Source organism: Schistocerca americana, chromosome 3, assembly GCF_021461395.2.
Source record: "Schistocerca americana isolate TAMUIC-IGC-003095 chromosome 3, iqSchAmer2.1, whole genome shotgun sequence".
Classification (NCBI taxonomy): domain Eukaryota; kingdom Metazoa; phylum Arthropoda; class Insecta; order Orthoptera; family Acrididae; genus Schistocerca; species Schistocerca americana.
This window is the reverse complement of record NC_060121.1, coordinates 705,065,172-705,085,391: the sequence shown is the minus strand read 5'-3', so window position 1 is coordinate 705,085,391 and position 20,220 is coordinate 705,065,172. Positions and strand designations below refer to the sequence as shown.

The following is a 20,220-nucleotide window of genomic DNA, read 5'->3' as shown; positions in this document are numbered from 1 at the left end:
TTACCTGCAGTACTCCAGAAATAACTTCATTACTCACTTTGAAACAGATAAATGAATTAATTGACAACACGACACAGCAGTAACTACATAAGGGCTACTATAGTGCTGTACACAATTTTATTATTAGTATTACTAGTATTATTTTTTTGAGTGGTTAGACAGAAAGCATTAACAGTCGTAAGTAGTCCAAATTTTGCCTGTTCAGAAGTAAAGAGTGCAGCAATGAAGTGATTTACGAACAGTAAGTGCAGTGCACGCATCTGAACTTGTTTTTGTTTTAAATGGGGTTGCAGTGCGCAGGCCAAGGAAGTGCCGCAATGATGAGGGGTAACGCAATGGAAGCATATTTTGTAACAAGTGTGTAACCTCACTGTCGACAGTTAGCTTTCTTTTCTGAAAAGGAGTTGTGGGTAGCACTTGCGATGCACCACTAATTCCTTCGTCATTCATTCTGAAACACCCATCCACCCATCCACCCACCTACCCACCCACCCACCCACCGACCCACCCACCCACCCACACACACACACACACACACAAACACACACATACTAAATATAATTTATCTTTCAATATTTTAAAAATAAATGTGCTCCAAGAAAAGTCTTTAATTCTACAGTTTAGTTAGGTGCTAAAATTGGTGATAATGTGGGAAGGGGACAACAGATGGCAGAGGAGTGGGGATAGGTGGACGAAGTACCAGCTGATATCTGATTGCACTCAGTGGTAATGGTCTAAGAAAGGTTGGGAACCACTCTACTTTACTTTTGTTTGCATCTGTTTTCTGTATTTATCGCATATAATGGAAAACTACACGTTAGCAGGCTCTGACAGTATTGGTATTCACCTTTGTTGCATCTTGTCACTGATGGGTATGTAATTCTGATTTGAATGCTGTTGCTTCTTGTCACTGAGTACCATGCATTTCACTGTGGCTTCCAGAGTACAGATGTAGATGTGGAGAAGAATGCGCTTAGTGTTTTGGGTGACTGCAGCATTCTTTCTTGAAAACGCTAAAAATTCTGGAGTAGTTATGCAAATGCTTTCCCGCGTTTTTAAAAAGTACTACAAACATTACATCTTACACGTAACTGTCGGTGGTCTCCATTAAATGCTCGAGTATGTAAAACGGATGTGAACAAAAATAACGTAGAATACGAGCATTATTCTAACAATGCACTTAAATCTAGCAGTTTACACGCGGATTCGTAAGCAATAACAAATAAGCATGAATCCATAGAATATCATGCAACGAAACCAGTTCCTGTTTCATATGAAACAAAAATATGGAATCATTTATCCCATCCAGTTTTACGAATGAGAGCAAAAATTAAGCAGAATACGAACAATATAATTACAGTATAATTCGAAGAGTGTCATACGCACGAGAAAGTGTTAAATCAGGAACATAATTTCCATTTGGTAACATGAATATCCCCTCCCATGAACCGTGGACCTTGCCGTTGGTGGGGAGGCTTGCGTGCCTCAGTGATACAGATGACCGTACCGTAGGTGCAACCACAACGGAGGGGTATTGTTGAGAGGCCAGACAAACGTGTGGTTCCTGAAGAGGGGCAGCAGCCTTTTCAGTAGTTGCAGGGGCAACAGTCTGGATGATTGACCGATCTGGCCTTGTAACACTAACCAAAATGGCCTTGCCATGCTGGCACTACTAACGGCTGAAAGCAAGGGGAAACTACAGCCGTAATTTTTCCCGAGGGCATGCAGCTTTACTGTATGGTTAAATGATGATGGCACCCTCTTGGGTAAAATGTTCCGGAGATAAAATAGTCCACCATTCGGATCTCCGGGCGGGGACTACTCAAGAGGACGTCGTTATCAGGAAAAAGAAAACTGGCGTTCTACGGATCGGAGCGCGGGATGTGAGATCCCTTAACCGAGCAGGTAGGTTAGAAAATTTAAAAATGGAAATGGATAAGTGAAAGTTAGATATAGTGGGATTTAGTGAAGTTCGGTGGCGGGAGGAACAAGACTTTTGGTCAGGTGAATACAGGGTTATAAATACAAAATCAAATAGGGGTAATGCAGGCGTAGGTTTAATAATGAATAAAAAAATAGGAGTGCGGGTAAGCTACTACAAACAGCATAGGGAACGCATTATTGTGGCCAAGATAGACACTACGCCTACTACAGTAGTACAAGTTTATATGCCGTCTAGCTCTGCAGATGATGAAGAAATTGATGAAATACATGATGAGATAAAAGAAATTATTCAGGTAGTGAAGGGAGACGAAAATTTAATAGTCATGGATGACTGGAATTCGAGAGTAGGAAAAATGGTTCAAATGGCTCTGAGCACTATGGGACTTAACATCTATGGTCATCAGTCCCCTAGAACTTAGAACTACTTAAACCTAACTAACCTAAGGACAGCACACAACACCCAGCCATCACGAGGCAGAGAAAATCCCTGACCCCGCCGGGAATCAGAGTAGGAAAAGGGAGAGAAGGAAACATAGTAGGTGAATATGGATTGGGGCTAAGAAATGAAAGAGGAAGCCGCCTGGTAGAGTTTTGCACAGAGCATAACTTAATCATAGCTAACACTTGGTTCAAGAATCATGAAAGAAGGTTGTATGCATGGAAGAATCCTGCAGATACTAGAAGGTATTAGATAGATTATATAATGGTAAGACAGAGATTTAGGAACCGGGTTTTAAATTGTAAGACAATTCCAGGGGCAGATGTGGACTCTGACAACAATCTATTGGTTATGAACTGTAGAATGAAACTGAAGAAACTGCAAAAAGGTGGGAATTTAAGGGGATGGGACCTGGATAAACTGACTAAACCAGAGGTTGTACAGAGATTCAGGGAGAGCGTAAGGGAACAATTGACAGGAATGAGGGAAAGACGTATAGTAGAAGAAGAATGGGTAGCTCTGAGGGATGAAATAGTGAAGGCAGCAGAGGATCAAGTAGGTAAAAAGACGAGGGCTAGTAGAAGTCCTTGGGTAACAGAAGAAATATTGAATTTAACTGAAGAAAGGGGAAAATATAAAAATGCAGTAAATGAAGCAGGTAAAAAGGAATACAAACGTCTAAAAAATGAGATCGACAGGAAGTGGAAATTGGCTAAGCAGGGATGGCTAGAGGACAAATGTAAGGATGGAGAGGCTTATCACACTAGGGGTAAGATAGATATAGACTACAGGAAAATTAAAGAGACATTTGGAGAAAAGAGTACCACTTGTGTGAATATCAAGAGCTCAGATGTAAACCCAGTTCTAAGCAAAGAAGGGAAAGCAGAAAGGTGGAAGGAGTATATTGAGGGTCTATACAAGGGCGATGTACTTGAGGACAATATTATGGAAATTTAAGGGGATGTAGATGAAGATGAAATGGGAGATATGATACTGCGTGAAGAGTTTGACAGAGCACTGAAAGACCTGAGTCGAAACAAGGCCGCGGGAGTAGACAACATTCCATTAGAACTACTGACGGCCTTGGGAGAGCCAGTCCTGACATAAATCTACCATCTGATGAGCAAAATGTATGAGACAGGCGAAATACCCTCAGACTTCGAGAAGAATATAATAATTCCAATCCCAAAGAAAGCAAGTGTTGACAGATGTGAAAATTACCGACCTAACAATTTAATAAGTCACAGCTGCAAAATACTAACACGAATTCTATACAGACGAATGGAAAAACTGGTAGAAGCCGAACTCGGTGAAGATCAGTTTGGATTTCGTAGAAATATTGGAACACGTGAGGCAATACTGACCTTACGACTTATCTTAGAAGCTAGATTAAGGAAAGGCAAACCTACGTTTCTAGCATTTGTAGACATACAGAAAGCTTTTGACAATGTTGACTGGAATACTCTCTTTCAAAATCTAAAGGTGTCAGGGCTAAAATACAGGAAGCGAAAGGCTATTTACAATTTGTACCGAAACCAGATGGCAGTTATAAGAGTCGAGGGACATGAAAGGGAAGCAGTGGTTGGGAAGGGAGAGAGACAGGGTTGTAGCTTCTCCCCGACGTTATTCAATCTGTATATTGAGCAAGCAGTAAAGGAAACAAAAGAAAAATTCGGAGTAGGTGTTAAAACCCATGGAGAAGCAATAAAAACTTTGAGGTTCGCCGATGACATTGTAATTCTGTCAGAGACAGCAAAGGACTTCGAAGAGCAGTTGAGCGGAATGGACAGTGTCTTGAGAGGCGGATATAAGATCAACATCAACAAGAGCAAAACGAGGATAATGGAATGTAGTCGGATTAAGTCGGGTGATGCTGAGGAAATTAGATTAGGAAACGAGACACTTAAAGTAGTAAAGGAGTTTTGCTATTTGGGGAGCAAAATAACTGATGATGGTCGAAGTAGAGAAGATATAAAATGTAGACTGGCAATGGCAAGGAAAGCGTTTCTGAAGAAGAGAAATTTGTTAACATAGAGTATAGATTTAAGTGTCAGGAAGTCGTTTCTGAAAATATTTGTATGGAGTGTAGCCATGTATGGAAGTGAAACATGGACGATAAATAGTTTGGACAAGAAGAGAACAGAAGCTTTCGAAATGTCGTGCTACAGAAAAATGCCGAGGATTAGGTGGGTAGATCACATAACTAATGAGGAGGTATTGAATAGAATTGGGGAGAAGAGGAGTTTGTAGCACAACTTGACTAGAAGAAGGGATCGATTCGTAGGACATGTTCTGAGGCATCAAGGGATCACAAATTTAGCATTGGAGGGCAGCGTGGAGGGTACAAATTGAAGAGGGAGACCAAGAGATGAATACACTAAGCAGATTCAGAAGGATGTAGATTGCAGTAGGTACACGGAGATGAAGAAGCTTCGACAGGATAGGGTAGCATGGAGAGCTGCATCAAACCAGTCTCAGGACTGAAGACGACAACAACAACAACAACATGAATATGGTCGAAATTCCAATATTTGGTTTTACAAATAAGTACACTTTACCACCAAACCACCCATAAAGCGTAAATGAGAAATATCATCTAGCAGTAGTGTTTTGCAACACGAAAATACAGATTATCTCGCCATACGTTTCCGAATTCGAAGTTCACTGCTAGGCCGCTCGCAGCGCCACCGTCGGTCTCTGTTTTCGTATCGTAACATGGGCCTTGCTCTTCTGTTATTATAATGTTCTGTGGGGCCAGTTGCTCCTGCAGAGTTAACCCGCAGCGGACCTAACTTTGCGCTCGTGCCGAGAGTTGTCTATGTGGTCAGTCGTTAGCCGCGTGCTGATTATATCGTCCTGCGCGTATCTCTGTGGGTTCGGACACTCCACACCCTGTAGTCCAATTTGCACGGCGAGGTCGTTCCACTCAACGGAGCTCTGTTCCACCGCGGTTGTTACCGAGTCACCGTCGGCCGTGTAACAGCCATACCAACCGTGTCCAGTAGCGGCGATGTCACACCCACTGTACGTACTAAGGATGGGAATTTTTTTTTCATATTCTTATTTCTAACCATGACATTAATTAAAATAACCATACATTAATCTCTTTCACCGCGACAAGGGAAGCTGTAGTGAAAAGCTACGACTATGCGAGCTAGTTAGGAACACAGTTTTGGTCGTCATCCTCTTCGTATCAGATCTCAACAAACTGCTCTAGACCACTGAAAAAGTCGTAAGATGGGATGTGGCAATAACGTTATTAAACAAACTGTCGCAGTTTCTGACTGTGAACTGGCCTCTATCTGGCCATCTCAAGACAATGTAGTATTTAAAATTCTATATATTTAAATGAAGAGCTTACGGCAGAAAAGCAACTAGTCTGAAATTTATAATTTTCGTTATTTGACGATTATGGTTCTGAATGAATCAAAGCATTGTTTACCGCAAAAAGGAAACCAGTTTGCACAGTAACACGACTCTGGCCACGCTGTCAATTTTCCGTTTACTGTAAATAGTGAACTAATCCGGGACAAATGGTTCAAATGGCTCTAAGCACTATGAGACTTAACATCTGAGGTCATCAGTCGTCTAGGCTTAGAACTGCTGAAGCCTAACTAACCTAAGGGCATCACACACATCCATGCCCGAGGCAGGATTCCAGCCTGCGACCATAGCATCAGCGCAGTTCTGGACTGAAGCGCCTGGAACCGCTCGGCCACAGCGGCCGGCAATCCTCGACATGTTGATGGAAGGAGGAAAGATACTACACAGTGGATGACGTTGTTGAACTCATATAACATTGTCAAAAAACGCTAACAAGTTTTCGATTGTTCAAATGTAGGTGGATTCTATTATTGAGTACAGTTCCTTATGGTCTAAATTTAATGAAAGAACCTGCCTAAGCAATGATTCGTACGGTAAAGTTGGTCCTTGCCACCTGTTTCAAAATGCAATGAGATAACGTTTTCAGCTGGAAATCCGCGAAGCGTTAAGTGGAACACGAATATTTATGGCTTGACGGTGGACACTTTTTGCTAAGAAAAGCTGCACAACCTGTCGAAGTCCCTTCAAAGAATGGCCACGTATCTCCATTATCTATAAATAACAACAAAATGGATGACATCAAGAAAGTTTCGGTCTGTGTCCCTCAAGACAAGATGCAATTTGGAATTCAGTCACCTAATGACCGCAGCAACATCATTTCTTGATACAGATATGCAAAATAACAAATATTATTCAGAAGTATGTAACAAACAATGTTCATTACAGAAACAGACATTTATATGTACAATTCTACGAATATTTTGAAACAAGCAACATAACCCAAAAATTAATTTGAAAATTCAGTGTGCTGCCGAAAGGAAACACGCGCAACTCCAACGGAGTCCTCCACCTCTTCCCCATTACCTCACACCTACATCAATAAAACAGAAATACACTTCAGGAGATAAAATGCATTAAACAGGTTTTATTCAATTTCTTGTCTCTACTATAAAAGTAGAAAATGTGGACATGTTGCCTTTCTGCAGCAAGCGGTTCAAATGAAGTCCGGTGGAGAGTGAACAATATTTAGCCTTTCATTATGATATTAGTAGACTACTCCAAGGAAAAATTAGTGTCAATTTTGTAATTCCTTGCACAATACTTGCCCCCACCCTAAAACTGAGTTAGCAGAAATTGTAGATAAATAATAAGCTGGTCTTTTACAGTCGTGTCAATTGGGAAACACTCTGATCGTAGTAAATATCATCCATGTGATTATGGCGGCTACGAATTTACACATCAAGCAACTTAACTTGGACACGGCTGAATTCACTACAATGTTAAAACATCAACGACGGGAATGTAGAAGACATGAAATGTAGGATCGTGCATGATGCAGTGATCTCTCAGGCAGTTCCCTTTGTGTTCATCTCTGGACACGACAAGGTTTAATCGCAGCAGTGCGCTGGCGCTCTGTCCCCAGAAGTCGCCGTAAAGGAAAGGAGAGACGAAGACCTATGCTTAATGGTGACTGGAATCTCAGTCAAATTAGCGGCACTTCTGGTGCCTCTTCAGCTCATACGAAACATTCCAGTTCCAAAGAGCACGAGTACTAACTGGTGCGAATAATACCGAGTGTTCAGAATAATAGTTCATGGTTGCAAAATATTGGTTTGAATTATCTGGAGAACATTGGAGAATTTGGTAGAGAGCGGCCTCTTGACACTGCATCTTGTCTTAGAACATAGATTAAAGAAAGGTATTTGAGAAAGCTTTTGACAGTTTAAAGTGGACTACACTCTTAAACATTTTGAATGTAATGGGATTAAAATACAGCGAACGAATGATTATTTACAGCTTATACAGAAAACACACTGTAGTTAGAAGAATCAAAGAAATGAAAGGAAAGTAGTGGTTAAGAAGGGAGTGAGTCAGAGTTGTAACTTGCCTCAGATATTTTTCAGTCTGTTCATTGAGCAAGTTGCGAAGGAAACTATGGAGAAGAAATAAAAACTTTTCGTTTTGCTCATGACACTGCAATAATGTCAGGGAGGCAAAAGACTTCGAAGAGCAATTGGACGGGATAGATAACGGTTGGGTGGTTGGATTGTTTGGGGGAAGAGACCAAACAGCAAGGTCATCGGTCTCATCGGATTAGAGAAGGACGGGGAAGGAAGTCGGCCGTGCCCTTTCAAAGGAACCATCCCGGCATTTGCCTGGAGCGATTTAGGGAAATCACGGAAAACCTAAATCTGGATGGCCGGACGCAGGATTGAACCGTCGTTCTCCCGAATGCGAGTCCAGTGTCTAACCACTGCGCCACATCGCTCGGTGATAGATAACGTGTCGAAAAAAGATTATAAGATGAACATCTATAAACTAAATTAATGAAATGTTAAAAGAAGCAGATGAGTTATGCTATTTGGTGATGGCCGAAGTAGGGAAGATGTAAAACGTAGACTGGCAGTAGCAACAACAGTTTTTCTTGGAAAACAGATACCTCTTAACATTTAATATAAGTTTACGTAGTCGGAAGTCTTTTCTAAAGGTATTGGTCCAGAGTACTGCATGGAACTGAACCGTTGACCACAGACAATTCAAAGAAGAAGAAAATAGAAGGTTCTGGAATAAGGTGCTACACAAGAATGCTGAAGATTAGATGCGAATATCGAACAACAAATGAGGAGATACTGAATCGAAATGGGAAAATAAATGTACAGATGTACAGCACAATTTGACTACAAGAAAGGACAGGTTGATAGGACACAGCCTGGAGAATCAAGGAATTTTCCGGTTGGCAATGAAAAGAAGAGGGGTGGAGATGAAAAATTGTTGAAGGAGACGAAGGCTTGAATACAGTCAACATACTGAAAAGGATATACAGTGAAGCGCCGAAGAAACTGGTATAGGCATCCGCATTCAAATACAGAGATATGTCAAACAGGCAGAATACGGCGCTGCGGTCGGCAACGCCTGTATAGGACAACAAGTGTCTGTCGCAGTTGTCAGATCCGTTACTGCTGCTACAATGGTAGATTATCAAGATTTAAGTGAGTTTAAACGTGGTGTTACAGTCGGCGCACGAGCGATGGGACACAGCATCTCCGAGGTAGCGATGGAGTGGGGATTTTCCCGTACGACCATTTGACGAATGTACCGTGAATATCAGGAATCTGGTAAAACATCAAATCTCCGATATCGCTGCTGCCGGAAAAAGATCCTGCAAGAACGGGACCAACGGTGACTGAAGAGAATCGTTCAACGTGACAGAAGCGCAACACCTGCTGCAGATTTCAGTGCTGGGCCATCAACAAGTGTCAGCGTGCGAACCATTCGACGGAAACATCATGGGAGCCGAAGGACCACTCGTGTACCCTTGCTGACTGCCCGACACAAAGCTTTACGTCTCACCTGGGACCGTCAACACCGACAATGGACTGTTGGTGACTCGAAACACATTTCCTGGTCGGACGAGTCTCGTTTCAAATTGTATCAAGCGGATGGACGTGTACGGGTATGGAGAGAACCTCATGAATCCATGGACCCTGCATGTCAGCAGGGGACTGTTCAAGCTGGTGGAGGCTCTTTAAGGATATGTGATGCGCGCAGTTGGAGTGATATGGGACCCCTGATACGTCTAGATATGACTCTGACAGGTGACATGTACGTAAGCATTCTGTCTGGTCACCTGCATCCACTCATGTCCATTGTGCATTCCGACGGACTTGAGCAATTGCAGCAGGACAATACGACACCCCACACGTCCTGAATTGCTACAGAGTGGCTCCAGAAACGTTCTTCTTTTGTTTAAACAGTTCCTCTGGCCATAAAACTCCCCAGGCATGGACATTACTGAGAATATCTGGGATGCGTTGCAACGTGCTGTTCAGAAGAGATCTCCACGCCCTTATACTCTTACGTATTTATGGACAGTTCTTCAGGATTAATGATGTCAGTTCCCTCCAGCACTACTTCAGACATTAGTCGAGACCATACCAAGCCGTGTTGCGGCACTTTTGCGTGCTCGTGGTGTCCCTACGCAATATTAGGCTGATGTACCAGTTTCCATGGCTCTTTAGTGTAGGTTGCGGTAAATACACAGAGATTTGTACAGGATAAACTAGCTTGCAGAGCTGAGCAAAACCAGTCTTTCGACTGAAGGCCACAACAACAACGAAACTTTGCAGTACACACAACTCTTTTAGAGCCGTCGGCATTACGCAGTTACCGGCACTGCATTTACCCACACACCAGATGATGGCAGTAGCAAAACCCATCTCAGTCAATCATGGGCCTGAAGGCAAGGTTAGCTCCTTGCTGTTCCTCCTGTTTTAATGAGATAGTGTAAACTGACATGTGTCACGTACTACTTAAAAACTGTTTTATTAAAGATAACTGGATGTTAATACTAGCTTCAAAAATGTGACATTACTCTAAAAAATGTTTAAGATCTTCCCTGTCATTCTCCCTGCTTCTAAATCTGGAATATTCCTTTATTGTTGATTTCTATTTAAGTATTAATAAACAGTCTCATACTCAGGGAATGAGCGCAGGGGGAGCAGATGCAGGAATCCTACACCACCATTCATGGCAAGGTCCTCGTGGAGATGGTTTTCCGTCGCCTTCCTCCGACGGGAAATGTCAGGTGTGTGTCTGTGTTGTGCGGAGTGCTCGTACAGTGTAATGTTGGGTTTGTGTTGTCATGGATGAGTGGAAGGGAGAAGGTGAAACCTGGTGCCTACTGCTCCCGCCGAGCTTGACATGTCCCCATCAGATGGATCACCACCAGAAGTATCACAGTCCTTCCCTTCTTGAGACATAGCGGAGAGGGTTTGGTATTTAGTCCAGGACAATGGCGCAAAGACTGGTAATTAGAAACTTCGCGCCACTCAAAAAGTTTACTTTTGCGGTAGGTTATTATTATCCAGAAGACAGATCAGATTATAGAGTAGAAATTAATAATTTTTTCCGGGATTTTCTCTTCAGAGTTGGAGATCTACACCTGAGGATATTCGATAAGAAAGCGACGCTGGAAAGTTGATGCAATCAAGTTAACAGTATTGTTTGAGTTCTTCTGGGAAACGACTATAGGTAGGTGTGTGGAGCTAATTATTAACCGACGAACAACAAAATTAAAAGTGTACTTCTCCCTTGTGCGATGTGTGATGCGTGCGCCATGACAGAAGAGCACATAAACAACCCGCGAACTTCTGACGCAACCCCGCTATGGACTTAAGAAAATAAAAAAAAAACGTAGTTATGAATTTAAAGAAGTTTTGTGCAACCTAAAGGTGCCGTTAAATTCGACAAAAGACAGAGAACAAGCTGTGCAGGACATCTGGCGGGGATGCGTCTGGGGATGGCATGAATCGAAACATGTAAAGAATGGTAGTGTTAAAATACACAATACCGTCGACTTTCGTGGCCGCAGTCAGAAGTTCTTGGGTCGTGGTGCTACGTCATCGTTTCCAGTTGGTGTCTGACCGGAAGACTGTACAGCCAATTCCGACGTTTCGCTGACGATTTCTTTCGGGATCTAGCTGCACACTTTGGCAGACTCTCAGACGTCCACAAACTTAACAGTTTAATGGACACCGGTAAATAGACGGGAATTTTCAAAGTCTTTGCGACAAACGTCTAGGGGTCATAAATCATGTCACTGGAAACAATTTATACTGCATACAAAATGTTGCTGAATCTTCTCAGTGACGCTAGTCTTCTTTTTATTGAATTTGCGGGCGCTGGAACAATGGAACGTCACCGAACTAGCACGGTCTGCTAACCATGTATGCAGCATGCTACCAACCCCTACATACTGATAGAACGATTTTTAACGAGAAAATAAGTGTGAGTGTCTGTAAGCGGAGAAAGGTATTTTAGAAGTAAATCAGGAACCAATTTTATTATATTATTAATTTCATTTTTTATTGGCTTTCGGTACGTGCCTACACAGCAATCACAACGCTGGAAATATGACTCTACAGTTTTTTGACAATGCGGATTATACATAAGTTTAAGCCGTACCTCGGTAGGAAGTTACAATAGGCTTAAAAATGACAGATCCCGACATGAAATAAACTTTATAGCTACAGTTTATGGAAACGAGTAAACAGTTAGGAACTTAAATTTTGCTAGGACTACCGCCTTTCACATGGAACAGATGCCTGTGTGATAGGCAATACACATTGCATATGAACGGCGCAGTGTGCCTACGCCATGCCGCCATTCAAGGGCACAACCAGTCTAAAACGACGTCTAGCGTCACCGGAAAGCATCGGCGAACATTTTGGCTCTAACAAAAGTTGTTGTCCATAGTGTGAGAGTGTGAGCTATCACTCTAGCCGTTTGGCGCAAAGACTTTGAAACATCCCGTTAATACTATTATAAATAACTGGACTTAACATGTGTAATTGTATTTCTCCTGGCTCATTGGCACAAATATTTACCACTCTACGCTTTATGGTATGCTCAAAAATACATAAAAAATTGAGTATGTTTATTCATTATTATTCCAAAGAATACAAACTGACACGAGTTTCAATAAAATTACAAAATTGTCGAAGTTGCACAGGGGTTTGTTTCGATGTAAATGGTGACCATTTTCGGACTTGAGTCCATTATCAAGTCATCCAGATTAAGTCCTACCACAATACCACAATGTGGATGGTTTGATAATGGACTTAAGTTTGAAACTGACCGCCGTTTAAATAGAAACAAACTTCTGTGCAACACTGTTTCGTAACCTCATTGAATCATAGTAAGTTGCTGCCTGTTTTCATCCAGCGTGCTGCAAGTGAGTTGGCATGTGTTTACTTGTAATGATGGAAAAAAGTCCTTTGTCACTTAAAGGGTTACGAAAAGTATTTTCATCGTCATCCTTTTGAATGGCCAGTCAATAAAGTTGAAGTGGCTGGAGGACGCGTCCACCGGTGTAGTAGTGGGTGGAGTACGGAGCGTAACCGGCGTCTGGTTTGTGTTCGTGTTTTCACCCGCCGGTGGTGTCCTCGTAGCTCTGAATGTCGGAGCAAGCAATCAAGCAGCTGGCAGCCTGTAGCTGTCGACATGGCTAAAACTGTCTACTGACAATATTTCGGCGGTGACCCGTTCAACCGCTAGCAATAGACAGAGTTTGTTTACGACTGAATTCCCAAAATTTTATGAATCGACTAGTATGCCGCGAGAACACGATGATTCATAAGCTATAAAGCGGAAACACACAACAATAATAGGGGACAATAATTTATGAAAAAACTGGAAATTTATGGGGCCAAACTGCTGAGGCCATCGGGCCCTACTTCATCTAACTTAAACTAACTTATGCTAAGAACAAGGCACACACCGATGCCCGAGGGAGCACCCGAACCTCCGACGGGGGGGAGCCGCGCGAACTATGGCAAGGAGCCCTAGGTTCGGCAACCCTGCGCGGCATTAATTTTTGAGAACTTTTCGCGTGGGGAATATCAGCGATCTTGATAGAGTACTTTAAAACAGAATTAAAAACAGTCCTGACGGCACTAAAAATTTGTATTAGAAACAGTAACTGGTTTCAGAAAGTATTACACCATGATGGCAGGTGCTGGCGGTGAAGGCGCAGGTATCGTGGTTGTAATATGGTCTCTGGATGGTCGTAAGTTGACCGAAATCGGTTACCACTGCCAATAAATACTCGTATTTTATTGCAGTCAAGATTCTTAGTAACTCAATTCTAATAAGTTACCGTTATTCATAACTTATAGCTGTATATTATGTGGCATCAAATTTTTGTATGTATGAGCATGCTAGCAGATTACCGAGTTTGTTGATGATACTGTTGTCTATCCATTATATTTTCCAGGTACTCCCTCTGTACTTTTGCAGATGATTGACAACGGCATAAGTCCGAAATCGAAATACACTCATGCTCATGAATTAAAGATAACTGCAGTATGTGGTGCCACGCAACGTTGCACTACACAAAACTGGCGATAATACCATAGGCACATAGGGAACACACACGATACAGATCTGTAAGTCCACGGTATTGATGATAAGTTGAGAAAACTGTCCCGAAACGCATGTGCTACAAAACGCCACTGTTACCTGCGCATGTACCCCGACAGCAATATGGGATGTGATCAGCAAGCACATGTGCACAGGCCGCACAACGGGTTGGCATACTCTGGATCAGGTGGTTGAGCAGCTGCTGGGTTATAGCCTCCCATTATCGCACCAGTGCCTGTCGGAGCTCCTGAAGTGTCGTAGGGATTTAAAGACGTGCAGCGATACGTCGATCGGGAGCATCCCAGACGTGCTCGAAGGGGTTTAGGTCTGCAGAACAGGTAGGCCACTCCATTCTTCTGATATCTTCTGTTTCAAGGTACCCCTCCACTATGGCAGCTCGGTGGGGCCGTACGTTACCATCCATCAGGAGGATGGTGGGATCCACTGCATCCCTGAAAAGGCGGACATACTGGTGCTAAATGACGTCCCGATACAACTGACCTGTTACAGTTCCTCTGTCAAAGACATGCAGGGGTGTACGTGCACCAATCGTAATCCCACTCCACAGCATCAAACCACGACCTCCATACAGGTCCCTTTCAAGGACATTAAGGGGTTGGTACCTGGTTCCTGGTTCACGCCAGATGAAAACCCGGCGAGAATCACTTATCAGACTATACCTGGACTCGTCCATGAACATAACCAATGATCATGTACTGTGTTCTTGACACCAGGCTTTACGGGCTCTTCTGGGACCAGGGGTCAGTGGAATGCACCTTGCATGTCTCCAGGCGAATAAACCATGTCTGTTCAGTCATCTGTAGACTGTGTGTCTCGAGACAACTGTTCCAGTGGCTGCGGTAAGGTCCCGACCAAGGCTACCTGCAGCACTCCGTGGCCGTACGGTGGCACTGATGGTGAGGTATCGGTCTTCTTGTAGTGTTGTACACTGCGAACGTCCTGTACTGTAGCGCCTGGACACGTTTCCTGTCTGCTGGAATCGTTGCCATAATGCTGAGATCATACGTTGTGGCACACAGTGGGCCCGTGCCACGACCTGCTGTGTTTGACCATCCTCCAGTCGCCCTAGTATTCTACCCCTCATAACGTCATAAATGTGTTTTTTGAGCTATTTTCAACACATAGTCACCATTAGCACGTCTGAAAACGACTGCACACTTACTCGCTGCACCGTAATCTGACATGCACCAACACACCTCTGTGTATGTGGACTGCTGCCAGCGCCACCGTGCGACGACCGCAGGTCAAATGGACCGCATGGTCATACTCCGAGCGTTGTTTCCCCATGTATCAGCATTATCCTTAATTTATGAGCATGAGTGTATCAGAGTAAATTATAGACAATTCGTACAGACTGTGGACCCCCGTATTAGAAGAAGAGATATGGGCACCTGTAGTTTCTCCTTGTACTCGGCGACTATGGCGTCGATGTCGGTGGAACTGCTCTCTTCGCTGCTACCTTCGGACGAGGACGTGACCTCTTCGTCCTCGACGTCCGAGTCTCCTATGGGGAAGCGCTGCTTGCAGTACGCCAGCCGGTCGTCGCTGTTGTTGATGTCGATGACGCGCACGCTGTGCTGCCCGTCGACGCTGTCGAACAGATCCCTGGGAAAGGTGACAGATGACCTGCTGTCGGCGCCGGGGGACTTGCCGGCCATATTTCTGCTGAATTTCTTCCAGTCGGGCGGGATCGAGGAGGGGTCGGAGTGGCCGTTTGCCGGCAGGACGGTGCTCACGTGGCACGGGGCTCCGTTGGCCACGGGCCGGAAGACTTCACCGTTGGCGAACCCGTTGGCCGCCGGCACGGCGTAGACGCCGTTGAGGTGCAGGGAGGAGGCGGGCCGGCGCGTGTAGGTGTGCGCGCCCACCTCCACCTGGTCGTCGCCCAGTAGGCGGGCCAGCGAGCTGGCGCCCGGCGTCGAGGCGCCGCTCGGGGCGCCGGCGTCGGCGTCGGCGTCGTCGAGCAGCGCCGCCTCGGAGCGCGAGCGGCCCAGCGCCAGCCCCAGGCCGGCGCGCAGACGCTGCAGCGCCAGCCGCCGCCGCGACGCCTCCACCGCCGCCGTCGACCACTCCTCGTCGCCGCTGTCCTCGTCCTCCCGCCGGGTAGGCAAGCGGCGGTACCGCCCACCACCTGAGGGCGTCTCTGTAAGAGGGACCGGACCGCCAGTTAACATTCGCTACGGTGATGCCACCACTTGTCCTACCACAAGTCAAACGGCACCGTAATATTGTCGTCGTTAGGCCTTCAATTCGAGGACAACTACTGCAGCTTTAGTTTATCTGTCGCAGTTTTATCTGCCGATACCTGGGGAAAGGTGGCCTAAAATGACATGCCAAAAGGGAAAAATCGTACTCAAAAAATCAAATGTAACTGAGCACTATGTGTGGTGTCACCGCCAGACACCACACTTGCTAGGTGGTAGCCTTTCAATCGGCCGCGGTCCGTTAGTATACGTCGGACCCGCGTGTCGCCACTATCAGTGGTGGCAGACCGAGCGCCGCCACACGGCAGGTATAGTCTAGAGAGACTCCCTAGCACTCGCCCCAGTTGTACAGCCGACTTTGCTAGCGATGGTTCACTGTCTACATACGCTCTCATTTACAGAGACGACAGTTTAGCATAGCCTTCAGCTATGTGATTTGCTACGACCTAGCAAGGCGCCATTTTCAGCTACTATAAATACTTCAAGAAGGTATTCTGAACAGATAATATTGTGAATCATGTACCGTCAAGAGCGACGTTCATCATTAATGGATTAAAGTTAAGTATCAAACTAATTTCTTCCGCTTTCTGAATTCTCATTCCCTGTCATGTTCCAGACCTCACGTCAGCATACTATGGTACTTAACTTCTAAGGTCATCAGTCCCCTAGAACTTAGAACTACTTAAACCTAACTAACCTAAGTACATGACACACATCCATGCCCGAGGCAGGATTCGAACCTGCGACCGTAGCGGTCGTGCGGTTCCAGACTGCAGCATCTAGAACCGCTCGGCCACCCCGGCCGGCAAAAGTCGTACTGTAGGAACATTTTTATGAATTATGAGATATATTTTTTTGCAAGTTGACACTAAAAACTATTAACAACACAGTGATTCACGAAATAAAACTAGATTATACCCTACATCAGAGATCGGCAACAGGCGGACCTCGGTCCGTATACGGACCGCGGAAGGTCGAAGCTCGGACCGCCAAATATTCTTGAATACAGTCCGACGTCCAACTAAGTATATCGGCACCTCGTTCGCACCAGACTAGTAATTTAGTCGAGTACTGAGTAGTTTAGTAACCAAACGTGTCTAAAAAATAAAAATATAGTCGAGTAGATTCGCAAATCATTGAGTCGAGTCGATCGATTTCATTCTGTTTTTCTCGGCGAGTAGAGCCTCCCACCACGCGTCACTGTTCACTCGTTCATTTGTTAAACAAGTCCGAACCTGTCGTTTTAGTCAAAGAGAGCACAGTGGGCGGTCGGTCTTTACTTCGTTTCGTCAATCGCACGCAGGCTGCAGAGTAATTATTGATTTGTTTTACAATTTGTCGAGTGAAAAACCTTTTCGTACATACATACCTACATTAATAATGGCTCCTAAAAAGGCGAAAAGTGGACACTGAAAATGGGAGATTTTTGACTGAATGGACTGAACAATATTGTTTTACGCTGCCTGGTAGGCCTCAAGCGGTTCCAGTTTGTTTAATATGTAATAAAACTGTCGCTGTTATTAAAAGTGGCAGTTTAAAGAGACACTATGAGAAAACTCATCAGCAATCCCACAAAAACTTTTCTCTTGGCAGTGAGACTCGTAAAGAAAAACTACCGGTAATATAATTCTATTAGATAATGTATAAATGTGACATCTATAACTGATTTGTAAACTTGTCACGATAAAATTTAAATTTAAATTACAGGAATATCTCACTTCTTACGAAAAAAGCACGAAATTGCTGGTTCGCTGCATGAGTGAGCAAGAAAAATCGGCAGAAGCAGCATTAAGTGTGTGTTGGACACTTAGTAAACACCAAAACCATTATCAGATTCTGAAATAATGAAAGAATGTATGTTGGAAGTAGCCTCGGCACTTTTTGAAGAAAAGAAGGATGTTGTCGCTGCAATTCAAAGTATTCCAATGTCGGCAAGAACTAAAACAAGAAGAACGGAAATTTTAGCTACTGATATTAAGAGCACTCTGCTTGAACTTTTGGAAAAGGCACCATGCTACGCTATTGCACTTCACGAATTACGTGACATTGATGATGATGAACAAATATCTATTTTCGTGAGATTTTTCGACATTGAAAATAAGATATTCAGGGAAGAATTTCTCGCAATATTGCCTTTGAAAGGTAACACTCGAGGAGAAGATTTAGTCAAAGCTATTGACGAATTTATTAATAATTTCAACATTCGTTATGATAAAATAGTGTCGCTTTCAACTGACGGCGCCCCAGCGATGATTGGCAAATAAAAAGGTGTAGTAAAGAAAATCAGGGATCAGAATCCCGGTCTAATATCGTATCAGTGTATGATTCATCAGACTGCCCTTTGTGGGAAACTCAGTGCTACACTGAAAGAAGTAATGGACAGCTTGGTGCAGTTGATTAATTTTATGAGATCTCATTCTTCTCTTCAATACCGAAAGTTCAAAACGTTTCTTTCAGAATGTGATGCAGCGTATTCTGACTTACTGCAATACAACAATGTTCCTTGGTTAAGTAAAGGTCAAGTTGTTGAACGTTTCTGGCTAATAAAGGAAGAAGTAACCTCCTTCTTGCAAATCTTGCATACGCAGGGAGCAAAGAAGCACTCAGAGTTCATAACAAACGAGCGCAAAATGCTAGCTGTGGCTTTTCTGAAGGATATTCTGATATATTAAATGCGCTCAACATAGAGTTACAAGGGAATGGGAAATTAATATGTGCTCTGATACAAAGCGTGTCTGCTTTTCGTCGTAAACTGGATATTTTTGTAAAAGATATTGCAAGGCACGAATTTATTCAGATCCCAACAATTCTTGAGTATAAGAAAGAGAACCATGAAAAAGACATTGCAGTGTTTGTAAGATTTCTGTCCCATCTAAGGGACGAATTTGCTACAAGATTTCAAGACTTTGCAGAAACTGGAAAGCTGTCTCAATTCCTAAAATTTCCTTATGAAGTTGATGCATCGACAGAATGGACTGATGTGGCTGCTAAGTTGTTCAGCGTTTCAAAGTCTTCACTTCAAGTGGAGATAATCGACTTGCAAGAAGATATTTCTTTGCAAATGTATAAAACTGTATCCACTGAAGAATTCTGGGGTAAACATGTTTCAGAAAAATATGTAAATTGTAAGAAAGTAGCTATCAATCTGGCCATTATGTTTGATTCGACATATATATGCGAATCGTCGCTCTCGAAAATGAATTTTTCGAAGAACACATACCGTTCAAGGTTGACGGACGCCCACCTCGAAGACATACTTCGCATTTGCTGTACCCCTCGTACACTGAACTTTTAAAAAACTGGCTCAAGACCGTCGATGCAATTACTCACATTGAATATATTACAATATTAACTGAGAACTACTTGTTTTACTTGGTTTACCCTTTTTTTTAAATTAACTCGACTTAAAAAAAAACAGTACCTTTTAATTAATATTTTTTTTGTGGACTTCCATAAAAAATTTTACACTGAATCCGGACCCCACTGAAAACTACTTGCCGACCCCTGCCCTACATGGTTACTAGCGAACCCAGCAATGCTTCGCAATTGCTAAACATTTATGTGAGTGGGATACACGGCCTAATGTCCTTCCCTCCCGTCCCCCCTCTGTCTGTCCACCTCTTCCTCCCACTACCTCTGTCCACCTCATCCTTCCCCCTCTTTCTGTACATCTCCTCCTTCCCTCTCTCTACATATAATCTTCTCTTCCTCGCTGTATCTGACCTCAAGCCACGTTTATTTTTATTGCCAACGAAACCTCGGTTGGGAATTGAAATCGCTTAAAATGAGTGGGTAAACTGGTTGGGACCAATGGTATACGGGATATGCGACATCTCTCCTGCTCATGGATCTGTGAGGATAGTAGCTTCAGTGAAAGCATTTCGCATAGTTTTAACCTGCAGACGGGTTGGATTACAGATTTTCGGACATTTCATTTCCGCAATTGTGTTGTTAACCATACGCTGATTTGCCATAAATACATCTTTTATGTTTTCTGTCAGAGGAAGACAACAGAATAGTACATGGTTGTGTATACGACTTTTGTATCAAATTAGTTATAAGGAGGAAGAATATATTTAGGAGAAACAATTTGTATGATGTTTAAATGTGCTGATATTATATCTAAAACAGACTGCTAGAAAAAAACGA

The 20,220-nt window shown here is 43.5% G+C and overlaps 1 protein-coding gene across 1 annotated transcript in view; it reads right to left on the bottom strand.

Annotated features, from left to right (window-relative positions):
* The window catches only part of LOC124606327, a 273,720-nt gene that overhangs the window by 77,232 nt on the left and 176,268 nt on the right, over positions 1 to 20,220 (bottom strand). Inside the window, exon 5 of the mRNA XM_047138309.1 lies at positions 15,223 to 16,010. Coding sequence (XP_046994265.1) covers positions 15,223 to 16,010 — 788 coding nt within the window. The remainder of the gene's footprint in view (positions 1 to 15,222; positions 16,011 to 20,220) is intronic.